We start from the raw sequence: 20,238 nt of genomic DNA, 5'->3' as shown, positions 1-20,238 counted from the left end.
GGGTGGGCTTAAGGAATTGATGGAGTGGTGGAGTGGCGTTATGATTGGGGATGTAGATTTTCAGTAGAAAAAACAAAAAAACTATTTTTCACCAGGAAAAGAATTGAGGTGGGAAAGAAGTTAAGGATGTATGGGATTGAATTAGAGATGGTTGGATCGTTTAAATTTCTGGGAGTTAATTTGATTCACAATTAACATGGACAGACCATATCAGGAAAGTTGAGGAGAAATGTGAAAAAGTAATAAATGTGATGAGATGTTTGACTGGTAGGGAATGGGGAGCAAGTTGTTCAGCGTTGAAGAGAATGTATGTGGTTTTAGTAAGATCTATGTTGGACTATGGAAATATAGCATATGGATCAGCAGCTAGGAAACTGGATGTGATTCAGGCTCAGGCTTTGAGAGTGTGCAGTGGGGCTTATAAAGCATCATCAGTATCAGCCCTACAGGTAGAAATGGGAATAATGTCTTTGGAACTAAGGGTGCAATTGATGGCAAACTACTGGGCTAATTTGCAGGGACACAATTATTCTCACCCTGCAAAAGGAGTGTTGCAGGAGTGCTACGAAAATGGGAAGTTTCAGAGGGATAACTTTGGTGGGGCAGGGAATGATATTGCTAAAGAATGTGGAGTGTTTGATCTAAGGCTAAGTCCTTCAGTAGTTTATTCGATTGTAGCTCCATACTTTATACTTTATTGTCACCAAACAATTGATACTAGAACGTACAATCATCACAGCGATATTTGATTCTGTGCTTCTCACTCCCTGGATTACAAATATTAAATATTAAAAATAGTAAAAATTAGTAAATATTAAAAATTTAAGTTATAAATCATAAATAGAAAAATGGAAAGTAAGGTAGTGCAAAAAAACTGAGAGGCAGGTCCGGATATTTGGAGGGTACGGCCCAGATCCGGGTCAGGATCCATTCAGCAGTCTTATCACAGTTGGAAAGAAGCTGTTCCCAAATCTGGCTGTACGAATCTTCAAGCTCCTGAGCCTTCTCCTGGAGGGAAGAGGGACGAAAAGTGTGTTGGCTGGGTGGGTCGTGTCCTTGATTATCCTGGCAGCACTGCTCCGACAGCGTGCAGTGTAAAGTGAGTTCAAGGACGGAAGATTGGTTTGTGTGATGTGCTGGGCTGTGTTCATGATCTTCTGCAGCTTCTTTCAGTCTTGGACAGGACAACTTCCATACCAGGTTGTGATGCACCCTAGAAGAATGCTTTCTACGGTGCATTTATAAAAATTAGTGAGGGTTTTAGGCCAAATTTCTTTAGTTCTCTCAGGAAGTAAAGGCGCTGGTGGACCTTCTTGGCAGTGAACTCTGCTTGGTTGGACCAAGTCAGGTCATTTGTGATATTGACCCCAAGGAACTTAAAGCTTTTGACCTGTTCCACTTGCACACCACTGATGTAAATTGGGTCGTGCGGTCCGCTACTCCTTCTGAAGTCAACAACCAATTCCTTCGTCTTGCTGACGTTGAGGGATAGGTTATTGTCTTCGCACCATGCCACCAGGTTCTTAATTTCCTCTCTGTACTCAAACTCATCATTACCCGAGATACGGCCTACAATTGTTGTGTCATCAGCAAACTTCTATATTGCGTTTGATGGAAACTTGGTTACACAATCATGGATGTACAGTGAGTACAGCAGGGGGCTGAGTACACAGCCTTGTGGGGCACCGGTGCTCAGAGTGGAAGCTTGTATGGCCTAACATAGACTGGCATTTGTTAGAGGTAAAAAGGAAAGGAAAATATAAAACTGATTTGGTAAGTGCATTTAACTGTCATGTGATGTAAAAATATAGTGATTATACTCAGATTTATATGGATGGTGCTAAGGAACCTGAAACAGGAGTGACAGGGTTTGGGGTGGCTATACCAGCAAAAGAAATTGGAATCAGCAGAAGAACATCTAATAAATTAGGGGTGTATACAGTGGAGATGCTGGCAGTGTTGGTTGCGTTGTGATGGGTGGAGAAAACTAGACAAGTCAGAGTGTTGATATGCTCAGATTCATCCTCAGTTCTAGCAAGTTTAAGGTCTTTTCACTCAAACAGTCGGCAAGATGTACTTTATGAAGTCCTTCAGTCAGTCACAAGAATTGCAAATCAGGGAGGTCAGGTAAAATTTCTATGGGTTCCAGCACATGCAGGGATGAAGGGGAATGAGAGGGTGGATGAGTTGGCAAAGAGGGCGTTAAAGAAAGAAAATATAGAAATGCACATTAGTATCAGTAAAGCAGAGGTTAAGTGTGTAATCTGGGAAAAAATCAACCAAATGTGGCAAGAAAGATGGGACAGGGAGGGGAAAGGGAGGCATTTATATCAAATACAAAAAAGTGTTGCAGGTACTAGGGTAGGTAGTGGATACAGAAGAGAGGAGACTGTGTGGACTAGGTTAAGGTTGGGGCACTCTACGTTAAACAAAACATTGAAAATGATAGGAAAACACCAGATAGGATTGTGTGAGGAATGTCAGGAAGAGGAGTCAGTAGAACATGTAGTTCTGAGTTGCAGGAAGTATGGGATACAGAGAGAGATGATGATAATCTATCTGAGGGAATTGGGGGTTCAGGAATTCACATTAAAAGGATTGCTGTGCATGGGTGAGAAAACAAGGTATTTTTAGCATTCTTAAGGGGTACAGGGGTTTTTATAGGATATGATGAATAAGCAGAAATAGGGTACTAGGATGGCTAAAGATGAGAGGATAAAATGTAGGTTAGGGTATATATGTGTGTATGATTGGGGTCAAGGAATTTAGAATGTAAATCTATTGCACACTGCGGAGCAGAAGATGGCGGTAATGCACCGTTAAGCTGGGTGCCAACCGCCGTAAAACAAGAAGAAGAAGAAAAAGAAGGGTGGGTTTAAGAAGAAGATTTTTGAAGAAGAAAAGCTGCCCTAAATTTAACTGGGTTTGGTTGTGTGACTGTGTTAGGATTAAGATTATTCCATGCTTTAATTGTGCAGGGGGGGATATGAATTGCTGTACACATCTGACTTGGTAGTTAGTATTTCAAATTGAGTTGAGTGCCTTCGTCTGCTCCTAATAGGTTTGGGGTTGATGTGGGATTGGTAGTCTATGTGGAGTTGACCATTTAACATTTTGTAAAAACAGGTCAGGCGGTGTGCTTCACATCTATCTTGGAGAGAGTTCCACTTTAATGAATTTAAAAGTTGAGTAACGCTCACTTCTCTCTATAGGTATTTGTGACAAATCGGGCTGCCTGTCTTTGGACTCGCTTGATGGAAGTAGTGTTTTTGTTTGTGTATGGGTCCCATGCAGCAACTGCATATTCCAAATGTGGCCTAACAACGGTGAGGTACAACTTCTCCTTAACTGAAGCTGAACAATAATGAAAATTGCGTCTCAAAAAATTTAGGACTCGTGTTGCATTCACTGTTGCATGATGCATCTGACTATTCCAGTGTAGATCATTCTTGAATTTGATACCAAGATATTTGATATGTTTGGTTTCTTCAAGGGTGACACCTAGGATTTTATATGATGTTTTACCTGGTTTTCTCTTCCTGGTGACACGCATGGTTTCACATTTGGAAGAATTGAATTACATGCCCCATTGTTGAGACCACTCAAGATCAAGATCTTTTTGGAGAGCATCTTCATCATCAGTTGACTTAATTGGCCGGTATATCAAACAATCATCAGCAAAAAGTCTGGTTGTGCTTCTGACTTTTTTGTGAATGTTATTAATGTAAAGTAAAAACAAATGTGGGCCCAGCACTGTACCTTGGGGTGTACCACTTAACACTGGATGCCATTTAGAACTTCTTCCATTCACGCACACATGTTGAAGATGTTTTGTCAAGAACGGGAAATCCATGTTTTAGTATTAGAGTGAACACCGTAGAAGTCGAGCTTCCTAAGTAATCTTTGGTGGGGAAGAGTTTACAGCAAGTGCTTGTTAAAGAAATAGCACAATAATTTGCTGGGTTGGTGGTTTGACCCTTCTTAAAGAGAGGAGTGATGTTTGCCTTTCTCCAATCCAGGGGAAGATCACCTGAGTCGAGCGACTGCTGGAAACTAAAATGCAGAACAGGAGCTAGTTGTTCAGCTGTGATCTTAAGGGCTTGATTGTGAATCTGGTCTGGCCCAATAGCTTTTGTCGTATTGATGTTGAGCAGTAACTTTTTGACAACCTCAACCTCAATTTCGATAGGAGGCATATGGGTATATGGGCTGGGCAGTAGATCAGGAAAAGATGAAGGTTCCGTATCTTCCCAGGTGAAAACATGTTGAACGGTTTTATTCTAATTCGCGACTAGTTGGGAATTAAAACAGTGGAAGCTTGAAATGTTGCAGAAGGGGGTGAAGATTAAGAGTATCTCATTCGTGGACAACACATAAAATGCTGGAGGAACTCAGGATAACTGGATCATCTACAGAGGGAAATAAAACAGTCAACGTTTCAGGCCGAGAATCGTTATCATAACTGGACATTCTGTACACAATACTTTCAGATTATTAGACATGTCAGACAGATGCGATATCCTTGACCCGAAACCCCAAACCTCTTTTCAATGATGTTTCAGATTTCCAGCATCGGCATTTTTATGCTCCAACTCAAAACATGGATAGACAATGCTTATGAAAGAGGAATTGCTTATAACCAATATAAATGTTTATAACTAATATTCACTGTTTGAAAGTGATTTTATTGATTTTTTGGCACAGGATTTGTCAATTTCATCAAATTTTCCCTGCTCTTGAATTCACTGACCATTTCCAACATCTCTCCCCACTTTCTTGATCTCTCTGTCTCCATCTCAGAAGACAGACTTGCTTCAAACCCACTAACTACTACAACTACCTATACTGTACCTTCTCCTGAAAAAGACACCTTTTTCCCTCCCAATTTCTCCATCTCTTGCATCTGTTTTCAATATTAGACCCTCCATTCTAGGACATTTTAGAAAACAGGGCTTCCCCTCACCACCCATGGTAGGAGATGAAACCCTCACCTGTATCTCCTCTATTTCCTATATTTCTGCTCTTAACCCACCTCCCACTGGACAGAACAGAGAGACTTTGTGGATCCAGAATTGGCTTGCCAACAGAAAGCAAAGGGTGGCTGTAGATGGTTCATATTATGCATGGAGCTCGGTGACCAGTGGTGTTCCACAGGGATCTGTTCTGGGACCCCTCCTCTTTGTGGTTTTTATAAATGACCTGGATGAGGAAGTAGAAGGGTGGGTTAGTAAGTTTGCTGATGACACAAAGGTTGGGGGTGTTGTGGATAGTCTGGAGGGTTGTCAGAGGTTACAGCAGGACATCGATAGGTTGCAGAACTGGGCTGAGATGTGGCAGATAGACTTCAACCCAGATAAGTGTGAAGTGGTTCATTTTGGTGGGTCCAATTTGAAGACAGAGTATAATATAAATGGTAAGACTCTTGGCAGTGTGGAGGAGCTGAGAGTTCTAGGGGTGTGTTGTGTGTGTGGTCATCCATCGTCAACGTTGATGAGGACCTCGACACCATTATGATGGTGTCGAAACTAATGCGTGATTGGGATTTAAGTGACGGAGAGTTGCGCAGCGTCAGCCTCACTCTCTCTTCCCAATTCTCATCTGGATCCAGTGGCAAGACAGAGTTGAGACAGCTGGAGATGGGACTAAGTATAGTGGATGACCAGGACGTCTTCTGTGTCTTGTCATGCTCTACACGTTCCACGACGCTTGCAGAGACCGCCTTCTTGACCGTTTGACCTTCCATTGGTCTCGTCCTCTCAATCCGCCGGAGTCTGTTTTCACATGCTGGGACAGCAAGTATGAGGTGTCAGGGAGGGGTAGCATCTCTGGTGGGGGAACATGTTGCATCCTTTTCAAGGCAGTTAGTCCACCTTTGGTCCCCACCTGGCATTCAGGTCTCACCTGTGGCTCCCCGTAGCTGTTTGCATGTGACAGCAGCCATACCCCGGGCAACGGCTTCGACAAGCTGGCTAAACCAGGTGAGGGTAGCTGACAGGTCTCAAACCCTCGGTGAGAAAGGGAGTTGTCTATCCCAGCATGTGAAGACAGACTCCGGTGTGATCTTGGGGTATGTGTCAATAGGACACTCAAAGCTACTGCACAAGTTGACAGTGTTGTTAGGAAGGTGTATGGTGTTCAAGAGCCGTGATATAATGTTACAGCTATATAAGACCTTGGTCAGACCCCACTTGGAGTACTGTGTTCAGTTCTGGTCACCTCAGTACAGGAAGGATGTGGATGCTATAGAGATAATGCAGAAAAGACTTACAAGGATGTTGCCTGGATTGGAGGACGTACCTTATGAGAATAGGTTGAGTGTACTTGGCCTTTTCCCCTTGGAGCGACAGAGGATGAGAGGTGACCTGTTAGAGGTGTATAAGATGATGAGAGGCATTGATCGTGTGGATAGCTAAAGGCTTTTCCCCCAGGGCTGAAATGGCTAACACGGGGGAGGTGCTTGGAAATAAGTACTGAGGGGATGTTAGGGGTAATTTTTTCCACACAGAGAATGCTTGGTGCATAGAATGCACTGCCGGTGGTGGTGATGGAAGCGGATACAGTAGGTCTTTTAAGAGCCTCTTAGATAGGTAGATGGAGATTAAAAAAATAGAGGGTTACGTGCTAGGGAAATTCTAGGCAGTTTTTAGAGTAGGTTACATGTTTGGCACAACATTGTTTGCCAAAGGGCCTGTAATGTGCTGTAAATTTCTATGTTCTATGTAGTTCACCTGATTCTTACCTTCCACCACAATTCTATGTGTCCAGTACATCACTGTCTGACACTTCCAGCAGCTACAATGTGATCCCACTACCAGCCACGTTTTCCCCTTCCTGCTTTCTGCAGGGACAACTCTCTGTGACTTCCTGGTTTGCACATCTTTCCCAACCCATCTCTCCCTCTTTCCCTTTCTGGGGGCTTTTCCTAGAAACTGTAGAAGGTTGCAGAAGAACACCTGTCTCTGCCCCTCCTCCTTCACCCAGGACCCTAAAGAGCTCTTCCAGGTGAGGCAGAGATTCACATAAATCTTCTCCAACCTTGTTTATTGCTTTCTGTGCTCAATGAGGCCACTTCTACATTAGTGAGACCGAAAGTGCAGATTAGGCAATTTATTACACTTAGTCTCGCATTTGCTTTTAATTTCCTCCCCATTCCTGCTCTGACCTGTCTGTTCTTGGTCTTCTCCACCACCAGGGTGAGGCTAAGTGCAAACTAGTAGAATATTTGACTTGGGAGGTCTAGACCCAACAGAAAATCTAAAACAGAATTCTCCTTTTTCTCCTGTCTTGATTTACTCACTTCCTCCTAAATCCACCAACTTCCCTTCATGCAACACACATAAAAGTTGCTGGTGAACGCAGCAGGCCAGGCAGCATCTGTAGGAAGAGGTGCAGTCGACGTTTCAGGCCGAGACCCTTCGTCAGGACTAACTGAAGGAAGAGTGAGTAAGGGATTTGAAAGTTGGAGGGGGAGGGGGAGATCCAAAATGACAGGAGGGGGAGGGATGGAACCAAGAGCTGGACAGGTGATTGACAAAACGGATACGAGAGGATCATGGGACAGGAGGTCCGGGAAGAAAGACAAGGGGGGGGGGGACCCAGAGGAGGGACAGAAGGAGAAAAAGGAGAGTGAGAGAAAGAATGTGTGTATAAAAATAAGTAACAGATGGGGTACGAGGGGGAGGTGGGGCATTAGCAGAAGTTAGAGAAGTCGATGTTCATGCCATCAGGTTGGAGGCTACCCAGACGGACTATAAGGTTGTTCCTCCAACCTGAGTGTGGCTTCATCTTTACAGTAGAGGAGGCCGTGGATAGACATGTCAGAATGGGAATGGGATGTGGAATTAAAATGTGTGGCCACTGGGAGATCCTGCTTTCTCTGGCAGACAGAGCGTAGGTGTTCAGCAAAGCGGTCTCCCAGTCTGCATCCGGTCTCGCCAATATGTAAAAGGCCACATCGGGAGCACCGGACATAGTATATCACTTCATCCTTCCCTTCATCCTGTTTCTTTCCCTCTCCACACATCATCCACACCTTCCTTCCAGTACTGCTGCCATCAGCCTTCCCCACCTTCCTTTTTAGGTACCATGCTCCACCTTCCTTTCCTGTATGATTCTATCATATACAACCCTTTGTTGCCTCCTCCTAACACATCCCAGCCCCTGTCACTATTTCCACTCCCCCTCCACCTGCCTACAACTTATCTGCACCTGGATCTACCTATCACTTGCCAGCTGTTGCTCCAGCTCTCCTCCTCACCTCTTTATAATGTCTATCTTTCACTCCAAGTGGTTAAGGCGTCTCTATTGATCTGAAGGTCGCCAGTTTGAGCCTCAGCTGAGGCAGCGTGTTGTGTCCTTGAGCAAGGCACTTAACCACACATTGCTCTGCGACAACACCGGTGCCAAGCTGTTTCGGCCCTAATGCCCTTCCCTTGGACAACATTGGTGGCGTGGAGAGGGGAGACTTGCAGCATGGGCAACTGCCGGTCTTCCATACAACCTTGCCCAGTCCTGTGCCCTTGAAACTCTCCATGGTCTCACAAGACTAACGGATGCCTATCTTTCACTCCAGATGAAGGGACACAACCTGAAAGACTGACTATCCATTTCCCTCCAGCAATGCTGCTTGAGTCAGAGTTCCTCAGTAGTTTGACGCGCCTCACAATATCCACAGGTGAACAGTGCCTTGAATCAGGGGCTAGACACATATTCTGGAGGGAACATAGAACAGTACATCACTTTCCCCATCTTCCTAGGGTGGCAACTCATTAATTATTGCATCATTGTTAATGAGCAAACTTAAAATGGCCTGTTCCCTGGTTGGTTCCACAACATATTCTAAGAAACCAACCTGCATACACTATGTAGTTTGATTTCTCCAGTCTACAGTATATATGATTTAAGTCATCTTATTATTGCAGTGTCTTTCTTATAAGCCCCCAATATATTTTTTGATTTATACTTTGCCCTAGAGTTATAGAGACAATCTTTCCCCTGCTATTTCCGATCTCCACTCAGATTGATTCTGTGCTTCTGAGCCTAGATTTGTTTTTCTCATTGCTGTGACGATCTCATCCTCAGAGTAACTCATCACAATTTCCTTTCTGTCTATACTTGTGAAATGTTATATCCCAGCCTGGGTCATCTGATAAACATGTCTTGGTAATGTACTTTTATTTCTCTTTGAGCCATCAATGTATCCATCCTGTCACGCATGCTGCATGCATTCAGATAAACAGCCTTTGTTTTATATACTTTTCCTACCTTGAATCTTTTTGAAGTGGCAGTCCTTGTCCAATCTACCTTTCTTGTCAGACTGGTTACTGTTCCTCATTTCCTTATCCTGCCCCATTGCTGTGTCCTTTCTCTTCAAAAGGTAGGCATCACAATCATTTACATACACATTCATAGCTTCAGAGGGCAATGTCATCTAACTATGCTATCCATGTATCATTTCTACATTTCTTTCCACTTTCTGTACTTGACTGGCCCTCTGCACCAGAGTGTTATGATGGTTTGCACATCTTCCCTGTTGTCCTTCATCCCATCCACATAAGTTGATGCTCCTCCAGCGATACCTTCTGGAGTCCCATTCCTGACTCACTTCTGGTCCCTCCTTCCATCCCTATCCACCGACTAAAACCATTTTGCTTGCACCAAGGAGCGTGAGTACTTTCTGTTACAAGCTTCCAGACATTCTTCCCATGCCTTGTGCTGAGTTCCAGGTCATCAGCTTTGAACTGAGGTTCTTCAAGCTGAGCCATTGAACTGCAGATTACTCTAGTTTTGTCCTTTGTGGTTTCACCATCTTGCATAAGTTACATCCAGAATACATTAATGACAATCGTGCATCTGTTCTACTTAATCAATACTGTTTTTGATTTGCTATTAATAATTGATAATTAATCTTTGGTCTTTTATAATCTCGTTCTGGGGTATCAGGATAAATTATCTTTATCCTGCTGAATTCTGAGCCTGTTGTGAAACAGACCAACTAAAAGTTCATCTACTAGTTCCTCTGAGCTTCCCTTCTCCCCAGAATATTTGATCACTGGAGACTTCTCTGATCTCATAGAATCAGAATCAGTTTTAATATCTGATGCTCTAGAAACATGCCTAACTAATAGTCATTCCTCCTCTTAGAAATCTCCAAACCTGGTGACATTTATTCAATTACCCAATTCAAGCATTTAAACAGTACTCCCCCCTCCCCACAACCTATTATTTTAAAATTCTTGTGTCTAACATTAATTCCTTTGTTAAATAACGCTTTATATTAAATATATTTTCTTTATTTTCCAATCCTTTATGACCATGCTCTCTTAGCTCTTTCCTTCAGCTCTATCACACCGTGCTGCTTTCCTGAACATCCCTAAATATAATCATTCTATCTGTGGCAGCCTGCCTTTAAGTTCTTGAATTGCTGTCCTTCCTCCCTTTAGGCTATTATTAAAAACATTGGCTATTTGCCCTGATAGCTTATGTAGGTTTCTGTTAAATTTTCTTTTGATTGTTTTCCTGTGAAGCAGCTTGGGATGTTCTGTTTATATTAAAAGTTTCAAACATATACAACTCTTGGCCCAAGTGATGAATGCAGGACTTTTGGAGTGTCTGCCAAGGCAGCAATCAATTAATTACTCAGCTCTTCAAGCTCCTTTTCTCTGAGTGCTCTGATCAAACCCTGTGAGAAATTGGACAACATAGTACAAATCATAAGCTATATGTTCAGTTTTAAAACAAACTTTTATATCATTAGGTAATTCAAACAATTCAGTGCATTTTTCTGCTTCCTGCTTTGCAGTTAAAGACAAAACAAAATGTTGATTTCTTTTTTAAAACACATTTTTATTTAGGAGACACCTTTTAAGCTTTAGTAAAGTGCACAAATAGTCAACCAATCTAAACATATTGCTTGATTTGTAACAGTTTATACACAATGAAATAGAATTTTACTGTGGTAAGTAAGAAGCACAGTGCAAATATGAATAAAACATCTTGATCTCAAAACTGTTTACGACTTAGAACTAAGCATTGTGAAACAGAAGGTTATCAGAACAAAAGAAATACTTACACAAAGATTTTCATAGCAAGTAATTAATAAAAGTACCTATTTTGCTGTTCTTAATAGTCAGATTTATTTAATTTAATTTAAATTAAAAATGCAATCAAGATACTAGAGCTAGCCACATTTTATTAAATTAAAAAAAAACGTTATTTCAAAATATGCAAATTTGATATCACCACACTGAACACTTTTCAACAGGATTCATTGGAGCTCTTTTAGGACAATGGAATACCCTTCCAAATTCATCAAATTGCGAAACACTTCCAATGACCCTGTTAAAATAAAAAAGGAATATAACCACTTGTGCAATAGACAACTCATCCATTTAACTTTGTGTCCTGCTAGTTCTATGTTCAAGCAACGTAAAACCCATATACAATGAAACAATAGAAATGAGAAGGGGTTTCATTCTGATCCCCTTTTGGTGATAGCACTGTTTCCCCAGACTAGGAAGCAAAAAGCACAGCTTCCCAGTTCCCATTGCTATTTGGTGACCTCTCATGTAAGAGTTTTGTTGGGGGGAAAGAAAATTGGGCTTGGGTGTCTGCCGTAATCTGCTGATGGGACATCCCTACTGCCAGGAAGACACCAAAATCCGCTGTGGATAACCGTGCATCACTTTAAGGTTGCAGGAAAATGTAATTGTTCTGACTGTCAACAGGACCCCAGGAGTATCAGCTGTAAATATCTCAGTATATTCCTAACCATCACAAGTGCAGGGTAAAGGTGAAATTCTGAGTCAAGCTGGAGGTCAAGATATGCATAATACACTTTCCATTCCTTGGGTGAATTCACTAATTTTCACATTTGTCATCTTCATTTAGTTAAGTATTCACTTTTTAATCGTGCTTTAGCCATCTTTGTAAAGTTTTAATGCTCTGATGAAATATTTAACTAAGTTTTAGACTGTCTAAGAAAAAGAAAAGTGGAATCTGTAATGAAAATTAAACTTAGGAAACACCAAATACGTACAAATTGATTACAGCAGACTAATTCACTTCATGATTTTTAGTTAAATGTATTACTTCAGAGGTTTTCCCTGTCATTTAAAGGAGAAAATGTGAATTCATAAAGCACTTGGAGGGCTGTGGGGCAAATGAGGGAGGTGGGACAAGCTCACTGGGCAACACAGACAAGTTGGGCCAACGGATCTTTTTCCATCTGTAAAACTATGACTAATTGGATGGAAAAATTATTAATTGCATTTGAGTGCTGACTTCATAATCTTAGACACAATTTCAAAATTATAGAAGATTTTAAGTACCATTTAGCTCAACTTTTATTCTAATACAACGTCTCTCCTGCTGGAAAAGCACCGGAGTCAGCTACGGATAACTGTGCATCACTTTGGAACTACAGGAAAACACCAGCATTTGGCAAGAAATATAAATGCAGTGCAGGCTTGTCATGTCAATCAGGCAAACCAATTTTTACCACGTGATTCATTCTGGTAAATGTGTGGACTTCTTACTTGCTATTTATTTAAAAGAATGTAATGTTCTCTCATTTCAAAACATTTAAGTACATTTCAATGACACTTGAATGTGCTAAGAATATTCTCCACTAATTTACCAAAGCATTAGGCAAAACAAATTCACAACTGCAATAACTTGCAGTTAACATCTGGGACAAAAGAGAACTGATTTAATAGATTGTATTGGAGAGCAATGTGATGTGAGCAGTATCAGTTGGCCATTATTTATTGCTACCGTGCTATATATGTTGAGCTTATTTTGCTCATCAAATACTGCTATCTTTCTCTTCTCTACCATCTGTAAAAAAAAAATCATCAATTCACTTATGGATCCAGCCACCTCTAGGACTCATTTGACCCAGTAAAGATTAAGAACTGAAGCATATGCTTTAAAACCAGAACAAATGTCTTGGTCTAGAGACTCTGACATGACATACAACTTTTACTTTGCTCTTGGCTTTTAGAGAAATGTTAGCATGATTTGAGAATGCCAGTGAAAAGGAAGTCCATTGATGAATGAAGAACTGATGAATGAGTGGACTGATGTTTATTTATTAAAGACAATGCAGAAAAAGCAATATCACAGGACTAAACTGGAAAAAAACAAGGAAAATTATGAACATAATTCGGAGAATATATCAGCAAATAACAATAAACATATATAAACATAACAATAAGCTTGATGGATTAAAACATCATCTTTGATAAAAATTCAATTTATACTGAGGGGTGAGAGGCCCAGGACTAATATAGATGTTATCTCCAAAAGGCCATCATTCTTTGAGTTAATTCACTGGATATGTGCTCTTTCCAGATCACTAGTTTTTTACTAATAAACTGGTCATCTTATAAAAAAGCATAATCAACGTAGACAAAATAGTTTGCTGTATTTAGCAGATTAATTTCATTGTTTAAATATATTTTTCAGTGCCTATAGAAAAAAAAAGCAAACAGAATGCACAAAATAATTGAAGGTGAAATGGAACACAGCTGAAGAGGACAGATACAGACTAATAAGATTTAAAGGACAGTGTTGCAAATCAAATAACCAGATTCTGAATAAAACACAAAATAATGGAACAGACAGAAACTTAAACTTAAAACAAACACAACATTTCTGACTAAATGTGGGAATGTCAAAATAGGGTGGGAATATAGATGAGGTTCCATTTTGCATAAACACAAAGCAGGGTACATTGATTAAATTACGTAAAGAAGATACAGCATGTATAAATTAGAATAACTCAAAATCATGTTGCTTGTATCTGATTGTACTATAGAAAGAGTGTAGCAGAGATTCACCTTGTGTTTGGACAATACATGTGTCATATGGAGAGAATAGACTCCGTATCTATTGCTTAAAGTTTAGAAAAATAAGGGAGGACCACATAAAAATGATCAGAGAGCTCGACAAGCCATAGACATGAAGGATAATTTCCTTGTTTGAAATACCTGGAATGAATGGTCAATCCCTCAAAATAAGCAACAACTCATCTAGGACTGGAGTGAGGACAAAGTTCTTCACTCACAGAGTTATTAATACATCCAAAACTGAGATCAATAGATTTCTAGATATTAGAGGAAATATAGGATATGGGGAGAGGGTGGAAAAGAAATGTCCAGGTACACGATTAGCCATGATCTTACTGAATGGCAGATCTGGTTTGAGTAATCGAAAAATCTACCCATTTCTAGATTTTAGGTTCTTATGATCTTATGAAGATCAAATTTTGAAATGACAAGAAGGACCACATATCTCTACAGTAGGTTGGACACATCAGGAAGGAGAAAAGTGTAATTATCATTAACTTAGTTTTGTTTCATTTAAAGATGGGAGGTCATCACCCTCTATAAGATAATGGACAGTAAAAGCCTTGAAGATCTGGTGCAAGCAAACAGTGGTTCCTGGATGAACATTTTGAAGAGCACTGTTGTGATTAGTGCGCAGACAGTGTGCTGGGAAGGAATTGCAAACCAAGCTGAAACCTGGAAATATAAACTTAAAACAAACAGAACATTTCTGACTGAGATTGCATTGTTGATAAACTGTTGTGATGATGTCACCTGATCAATACAATAATTAGAGAGAGAGAAAAAACAGAGGAATAAGTGAAAGCTGTAAATTACAGGTCAGAGCTTCAGGTCAAATAGTGTAAATGAAAAGGGGAAAACAGTGTTAATATTAAAAATAGATAACCTGGTCAGTTCTGATATAAACAGAGGAAGAAACTTATACTCCATCTGGGTAGCCTCTAACTTGATGGCATGAATATCAAGTTCTCCTTTCAGTGAAAAAAATAACTATTTTCTTTCCTCCTCCCCTCTCCTTCTATTCCCCACTTGTCTCTTATCTCTTCTCATCTGCCTATCATCTCATGGGTTCCCCTCCTCCTTCCCTTGAACCTATAGCCCACCCTCCATTCCTATCGCTTACACGGATAAGTGCCAGGAGGGAGATCAGTGGGGAGGGATGGGGGGGACGAATGGACAAGGGAGTTGTGTAGGGAGCGATCCCTGCGGAATGCAGGGGGGGGGGAAGATGTGCTTAGTGGTGGGATCCCGTTGGAGGTGGCAGAGAGAGGGGGGGAGGGAAAGATGTGCTTAGTGGTGGGATCCTGTTGGAGGTGATATACTGCGTCCGGTCATGCCCTTACACTTCCTCCCTTACCACCATTCAGGGCCCCAAACAGTCCTTCCAGGTGAGGCAACATTTCACCTGTGAGTCGACTGGGGTGATATACTGTGTCCGGTGCTCCCGATGTGGCCTTTTATATATTGGCGAGACCCGACGCAGACTGGGAGGCCGCTTTGCTGAACATCTACGCTCTGTCCGCCAGAGAAAGCAGGATCTCCCAGTGGCCACACATTTTAATTCCACATCCCATTCCCATTCTGACATGTCTATCCACGGCCTCCTCTACTGTAAAGATGAAGCCACACTCAGGTTGGAGGAACAACACCTTATATTCCGTCTGGGTAGCCTCCAACCTGATGGCATGAACATCGACTTCTCTAACTTCCGCTAGGCCCCACCTCCCCCTCGTACCTCATCTGTTACTTATTTTTATGCACACATTCTTTCTCTCACTCTCCTTTTTCTTCCTCTGTCCCTCTGAATATACTTCTTGCCCATCCTCTGGGTCCCCCCCCCCGTCTTTCTTCCCGGACCTCCTGTCCCATGATCCTCTCGTATCTCCTTTTGCCAATCACCTGTCCAGCTCTTGGCTCTATCCCTCCCCCTCCTGCCTTCTCCTATCATTTTGGATCTCCCCCTCCCCCTCCAACTTTCAAATCCCTTACTCACTCTTCATTCAGTTAGTCCTGACGAAGGGTCTCGGCCTGAAACGTCGACTGCACCTCTTCCTACAGATGCTGCCTGGCCTGCTGCGTTCACCAGCAACTTTGATGTGTGTTGCTTGAATTTCCAACATCTGCAGAATTCCTGTTTTTGCACTACAGTTTATTTATGTTTTGTTTATAACTGCACTTTAGTTTGAGGAAATATATTTGGAAAATATTGCTATAAGTATATATAAGAAAAATCACCATTATAAATGCAAGTATTAATTTATACTATGTGTTCATATAAGATTAAACTCAATATCATGTGCAGCTACAGCAACTTATTGATTCAACATCATTGAAGGAGTCCTGAATCCACCATTAGATTATATTAAGCTGCTTTTATTTCATGCATTATTTAAAGCGATCAAGTATTATAATAAATACCTGTAGTGCTCTGGGGCATGTTTGTCAGTAAGCAGCTGTAAGTATATGGATTGTGATCGTCTCTTCATACACCAGTTCTAGTGAGGCAATGAAACGATTTAAAACACAATCAAGATTTAATTGCATAGCCTATATTAAATATCACAATCGCAAGCTAAGGATGCAATTGTCTCAAGTTATTTCTGCAGGAGATAATTATACATTTTTGATGTTACATTTAGTGGAAGCTTTACTTGTCAATGGGTAAAATAAATGTACAAATTCCTTAACTTCCTGAAAGTAACCATATTTCAGATATCCTGTAGCAAATTTTATGCAGGATTACAGTGAGATGTGGCATCTTTCATTCTGGGGAAGAAAGTTTCCCATAGCCTGTAGAAAGGTGACTTTAATCGTTGACGAGATTCATCTATGGCACCCATAACAGTAAGAAATGGAGTGGCATTTAAACAAGCAGGACAGTTTAATTTCAATTCATTACACAGATGAAAAGTAAACGAATGTTCTGTCACAAGAAACTAAAAAAAAACTAACTTTGCCAATGGTAGTAACTGACTGAACATTAGCAAAATAAATGCCAGGTAATTTCTGCTCAGGCTGTGTAATTACATTTTGGACTTCAAGGCTTAGTGTGAAATTCATATAAATAGTAAGCAATGGGGAGGATAGTGAAAGACTTGAGCAGGCTGATGACATCTGTTACTAAGAAGAATGAGGAGATACTGTTTTTGTAGTAATAACAAAAGAAGCAAAGTGAATATAATGTTCCTATGTTCATGGAGTGAAAAAACAGACTGATGAAAGTCAATGTAAAAATTATGTAAAACTGGCATTGGGAAAGTTATCAGAAAATTTGTCTATGAAGGTTCTCAGTCATCCAGGTCATTGTATATCAGGCAGTAGTAAATCAAGGCAACTCGACTTGCTGTGTTATCTAGAACATGTTTCACCACTCATCCGAGAGGCTTCCTCAGTTCTGATTGATGGTGGGTAGTTTTCCGGCTTATAAGCTCTGAGCTGTTTAAAGGTATAGCAATCACATGAGGGTCGTTAAGAGTCATAGAGGCAATGAGAGCATCATTAGTCTTATCTTTGCATGAATGGAGGTGTGAACTGTTGTGGAGACATTGGGGTAGAGATGTTAGGACTGCATTGTAAGTAGCTGATTGTTGGTGATGTACCCTATCCCTTCTGTTCAGAGATGGGTTTTCCAGTTTGACAAAGATGACTTCTTTAACCCCCTCTTTCAAATTATCTGTCCTCCCTGTCCCTGGATCAGAACTGAAGAAGCCTCTCGGATCAGTGGCGAAACATCTTTTAGGCAACACAGCAAGTCCAGTTGCCTCGATTTACTACTGCTTGATACTTATCAGAAAATAGTATGAGTTCCTTAATTTTCTTAAAATTATTCTTCCCTTTCATGTTGTGTTCAGTTCTAGGCATGGTGCTTCAGGAAGAAAGACAAGCTTTAGAGACAATAATTGAATAATATGAATATATTTAATAATGTGCAGGAGAGATTTAATAATACAACACCAGGAATAAGGATCTGAGTTGATTTCTGTAAAACAGAGATAGTTAAAAGAAAATGCAACAAAGCCATTCAAAGATTGGGTACTGTACATAAAAAAAAGTTTTCAACACCAGATAGTTTAACAAATCTGAAGATGATTGCTTAAGTTCTACTGAGTGACAGGAGGATTTCTTTTACATTAAAGGTTTGATCTCAAAAGTACTGATATCAGAGCGGAATGGAAGCTGATTTAACTTTGAATAGTTACATTCAAGAGATAAAAATCTGAAGGGGAGGGAAAATAGAAACTAAAGAGCAACAGTAGTGTACAGGGAATGAAACTGTTAAAAGCAGGCTCAGATGCAATGAACCAAATGGCCTGATAATCGGTCAGTTTTGGGCCTACTACTGCTAACTTCAGTAGTTCCCAGGCTTAAGAGGGTGCAGTGTAGATAGGTGCCTCCATTCGAGTACTTGGGAGATCAGATAATGTGGACTGAATTGGGGTTGCTGGGATAAATGAACTGTCAGGAGCAGGACTTGGTGGCAGATTATTGATTGGACAGTTATTGGGACAGTGAGTGGATTGGAAGGAAACTCAAGGTGAGTGGGTGAGAGGTGTGAGCAACAGTTGGGATTATTATTGTAATAGGACTTAATAGGGTCCCAGTCTTGCACTCCACTGTGAAATCCTATATGTTCAGGTAGCGCCCAGTGACAGCTGTTGCTCCTGGAACAGCTTGGAGCAATTTTCCTGGAACGATTGAAAAGTAACACAGCACAGGGAATGGTAATTTGCTGTGTATCTGGTACAGATGTCACAATGAAAAATGTCCAGCTGAATCTTGCATTGAAGTGAAACAACGTGGATACAGTTATTAATGTGTTTCACTCTTCTAATATTTTTCATTATTAAGTTTGAAGTTTTAAGGAAAACAATTCTCCTTAATTAATCTGTTTATATTCAGAGCTAAACAGTGGCTTTTGGAACCAGTTATTCAGTGCTCCTTGTCTCATACTAGCGCAGTACTGTAAATCTACTAGGATTAGTTTGAGGAAACATGACAAGGTAATACTTCACATCAAAAGTATTCGCCAGTCGGGTTGCCTTCCTCTTTGTCATTTTGAACTCCATTTATGACTAATTTCAGAGAATGCTATTAATACTTTGATTTCCCTTGGCAACTCTGAATTACTACATTACAGCAAAATTGAATAAAAATAAAGCTCTGATTTGGGTCACAATTGTGTCATGTAGCAGGTTCCTCTCATTGTTCTGATGGGCCAGCCCTTCCTACATATAGACTTCAAACACAAGTAAAAAAATAAAACAGTTGAGACAGTTTCAGTGTCATGCAGACACACCCAACTCATCTCACACAAGATGTGTTTTGTTTTTGTCTCTTGCGTGCAGTAATGCATAAGTTCTGGGAAAAAGTAAGAACTGAAAAGAGCCACTAAGTAAAAGTTCAGCAGCAAACGTGCAAAACATGCGAGATATGCAAATAACAAAAAGCACTAATTGATGAATCAGTGTATTGCAAGAAGACTAATGTCTGAGATGTTGGTGGAAAGATGTTGGAGCAAGATGTTGGAGGAAGATGTTGCGGGGAGGCAGATGTTTCCTGGATGGAACATTTACAATGAGTCACTAAACATTGTTTTTACACACCTCTCCTAATAACTATTAATAATGTTAGCAGTGGGAAGAAGATTGCAAGCAGATTGCTTGTTCCTGAGAGAGAAATCCAATTACTTTTGCAGAACTTTGGTAAAATAAGAACACTGTAGGATTTAGACCTGAATAAACATAGCTGGTACTGTGAGATCAAAAATTAATTTCCCTTCACTTGAGATTTTGGAATATATTTTTCTGGGTGATTTACAGTACATTTCCATTAACTTTCTTTAAATCACTTAGACCAGGGAAGATATTTGATTTCAGTCAATCTCCAGTCTCCTGGCTAGGGCTAGGTGGAGGAATATGAAGATCTGAACAAAGGAAATGCATATTATTTCTGCCAAATCTTTCACTGGATGGAGTCCTAAAACTTTGATTAATCTCAATTCAATGACCGTACAGCATGATCTATTACCACAAATGCCAGCTCAATGTTTGCTACAAGGCTATGAGGTTATTCTATATACCCTCCTTTTCAAATGTCATTGCAGCCTCGACACAATAAGCTATGTTCCAAAGTGTCACAAAAAGAACAGCAAAGTCTCCTGAACCAAGATTTACTTTTTAAATCTGTCTTCCCTCGCCCACTAGCCTCCTGCCAGAGGATACCGGATGTTAAAAACCAGCAAATCGTCTGCATTGCTAGTATATTCAGGATTTTTGGAATGTAATGGAATCAAGGGTATGGGGAACAGGCGGGAAAGTGGAATTGAAGCCAATCAACTGTGATCTTATTGAATTGGGTAGCAAGCTTAGGGGCTGCATGGACTATCCCT

At 40.6% G+C, this 20,238-nt stretch overlaps 1 protein-coding gene across 1 annotated transcript in view; it reads right to left on the bottom strand.

Annotated features, from left to right (window-relative positions):
- Positions 1–10,863: 10,863 nt before the first annotated feature.
- LOC140195895 (endothelin-converting enzyme-like 1) overlaps positions 10,864–20,238 on the bottom strand; it is a 117,743-nt gene continuing 108,368 nt past the window's right edge. Inside the window, exons 16-17 of the mRNA XM_072254551.1 lie at positions 16,269–16,345; positions 10,864–11,337 (exon numbers count right to left, since the gene is read on the bottom strand). Of these exons, the coding sequence (XP_072110652.1) occupies positions 11,238–11,337; positions 16,269–16,345 (177 nt within the window). The 3' untranslated portion in view covers positions 10,864–11,237. The remainder of the gene's footprint in view (positions 11,338–16,268; positions 16,346–20,238) is intronic.

The sequence above is a fragment of the Mobula birostris genome, chromosome 4 (genome assembly GCF_030028105.1).
Source record: "Mobula birostris isolate sMobBir1 chromosome 4, sMobBir1.hap1, whole genome shotgun sequence".
Lineage (NCBI taxonomy): Eukaryota > Metazoa > Chordata > Chondrichthyes > Myliobatiformes > Myliobatidae > Mobula > Mobula birostris.
The sequence above is the reverse complement of the archived record's forward strand: the minus strand, read 5'-3'. Positions and strand labels throughout refer to the sequence as shown.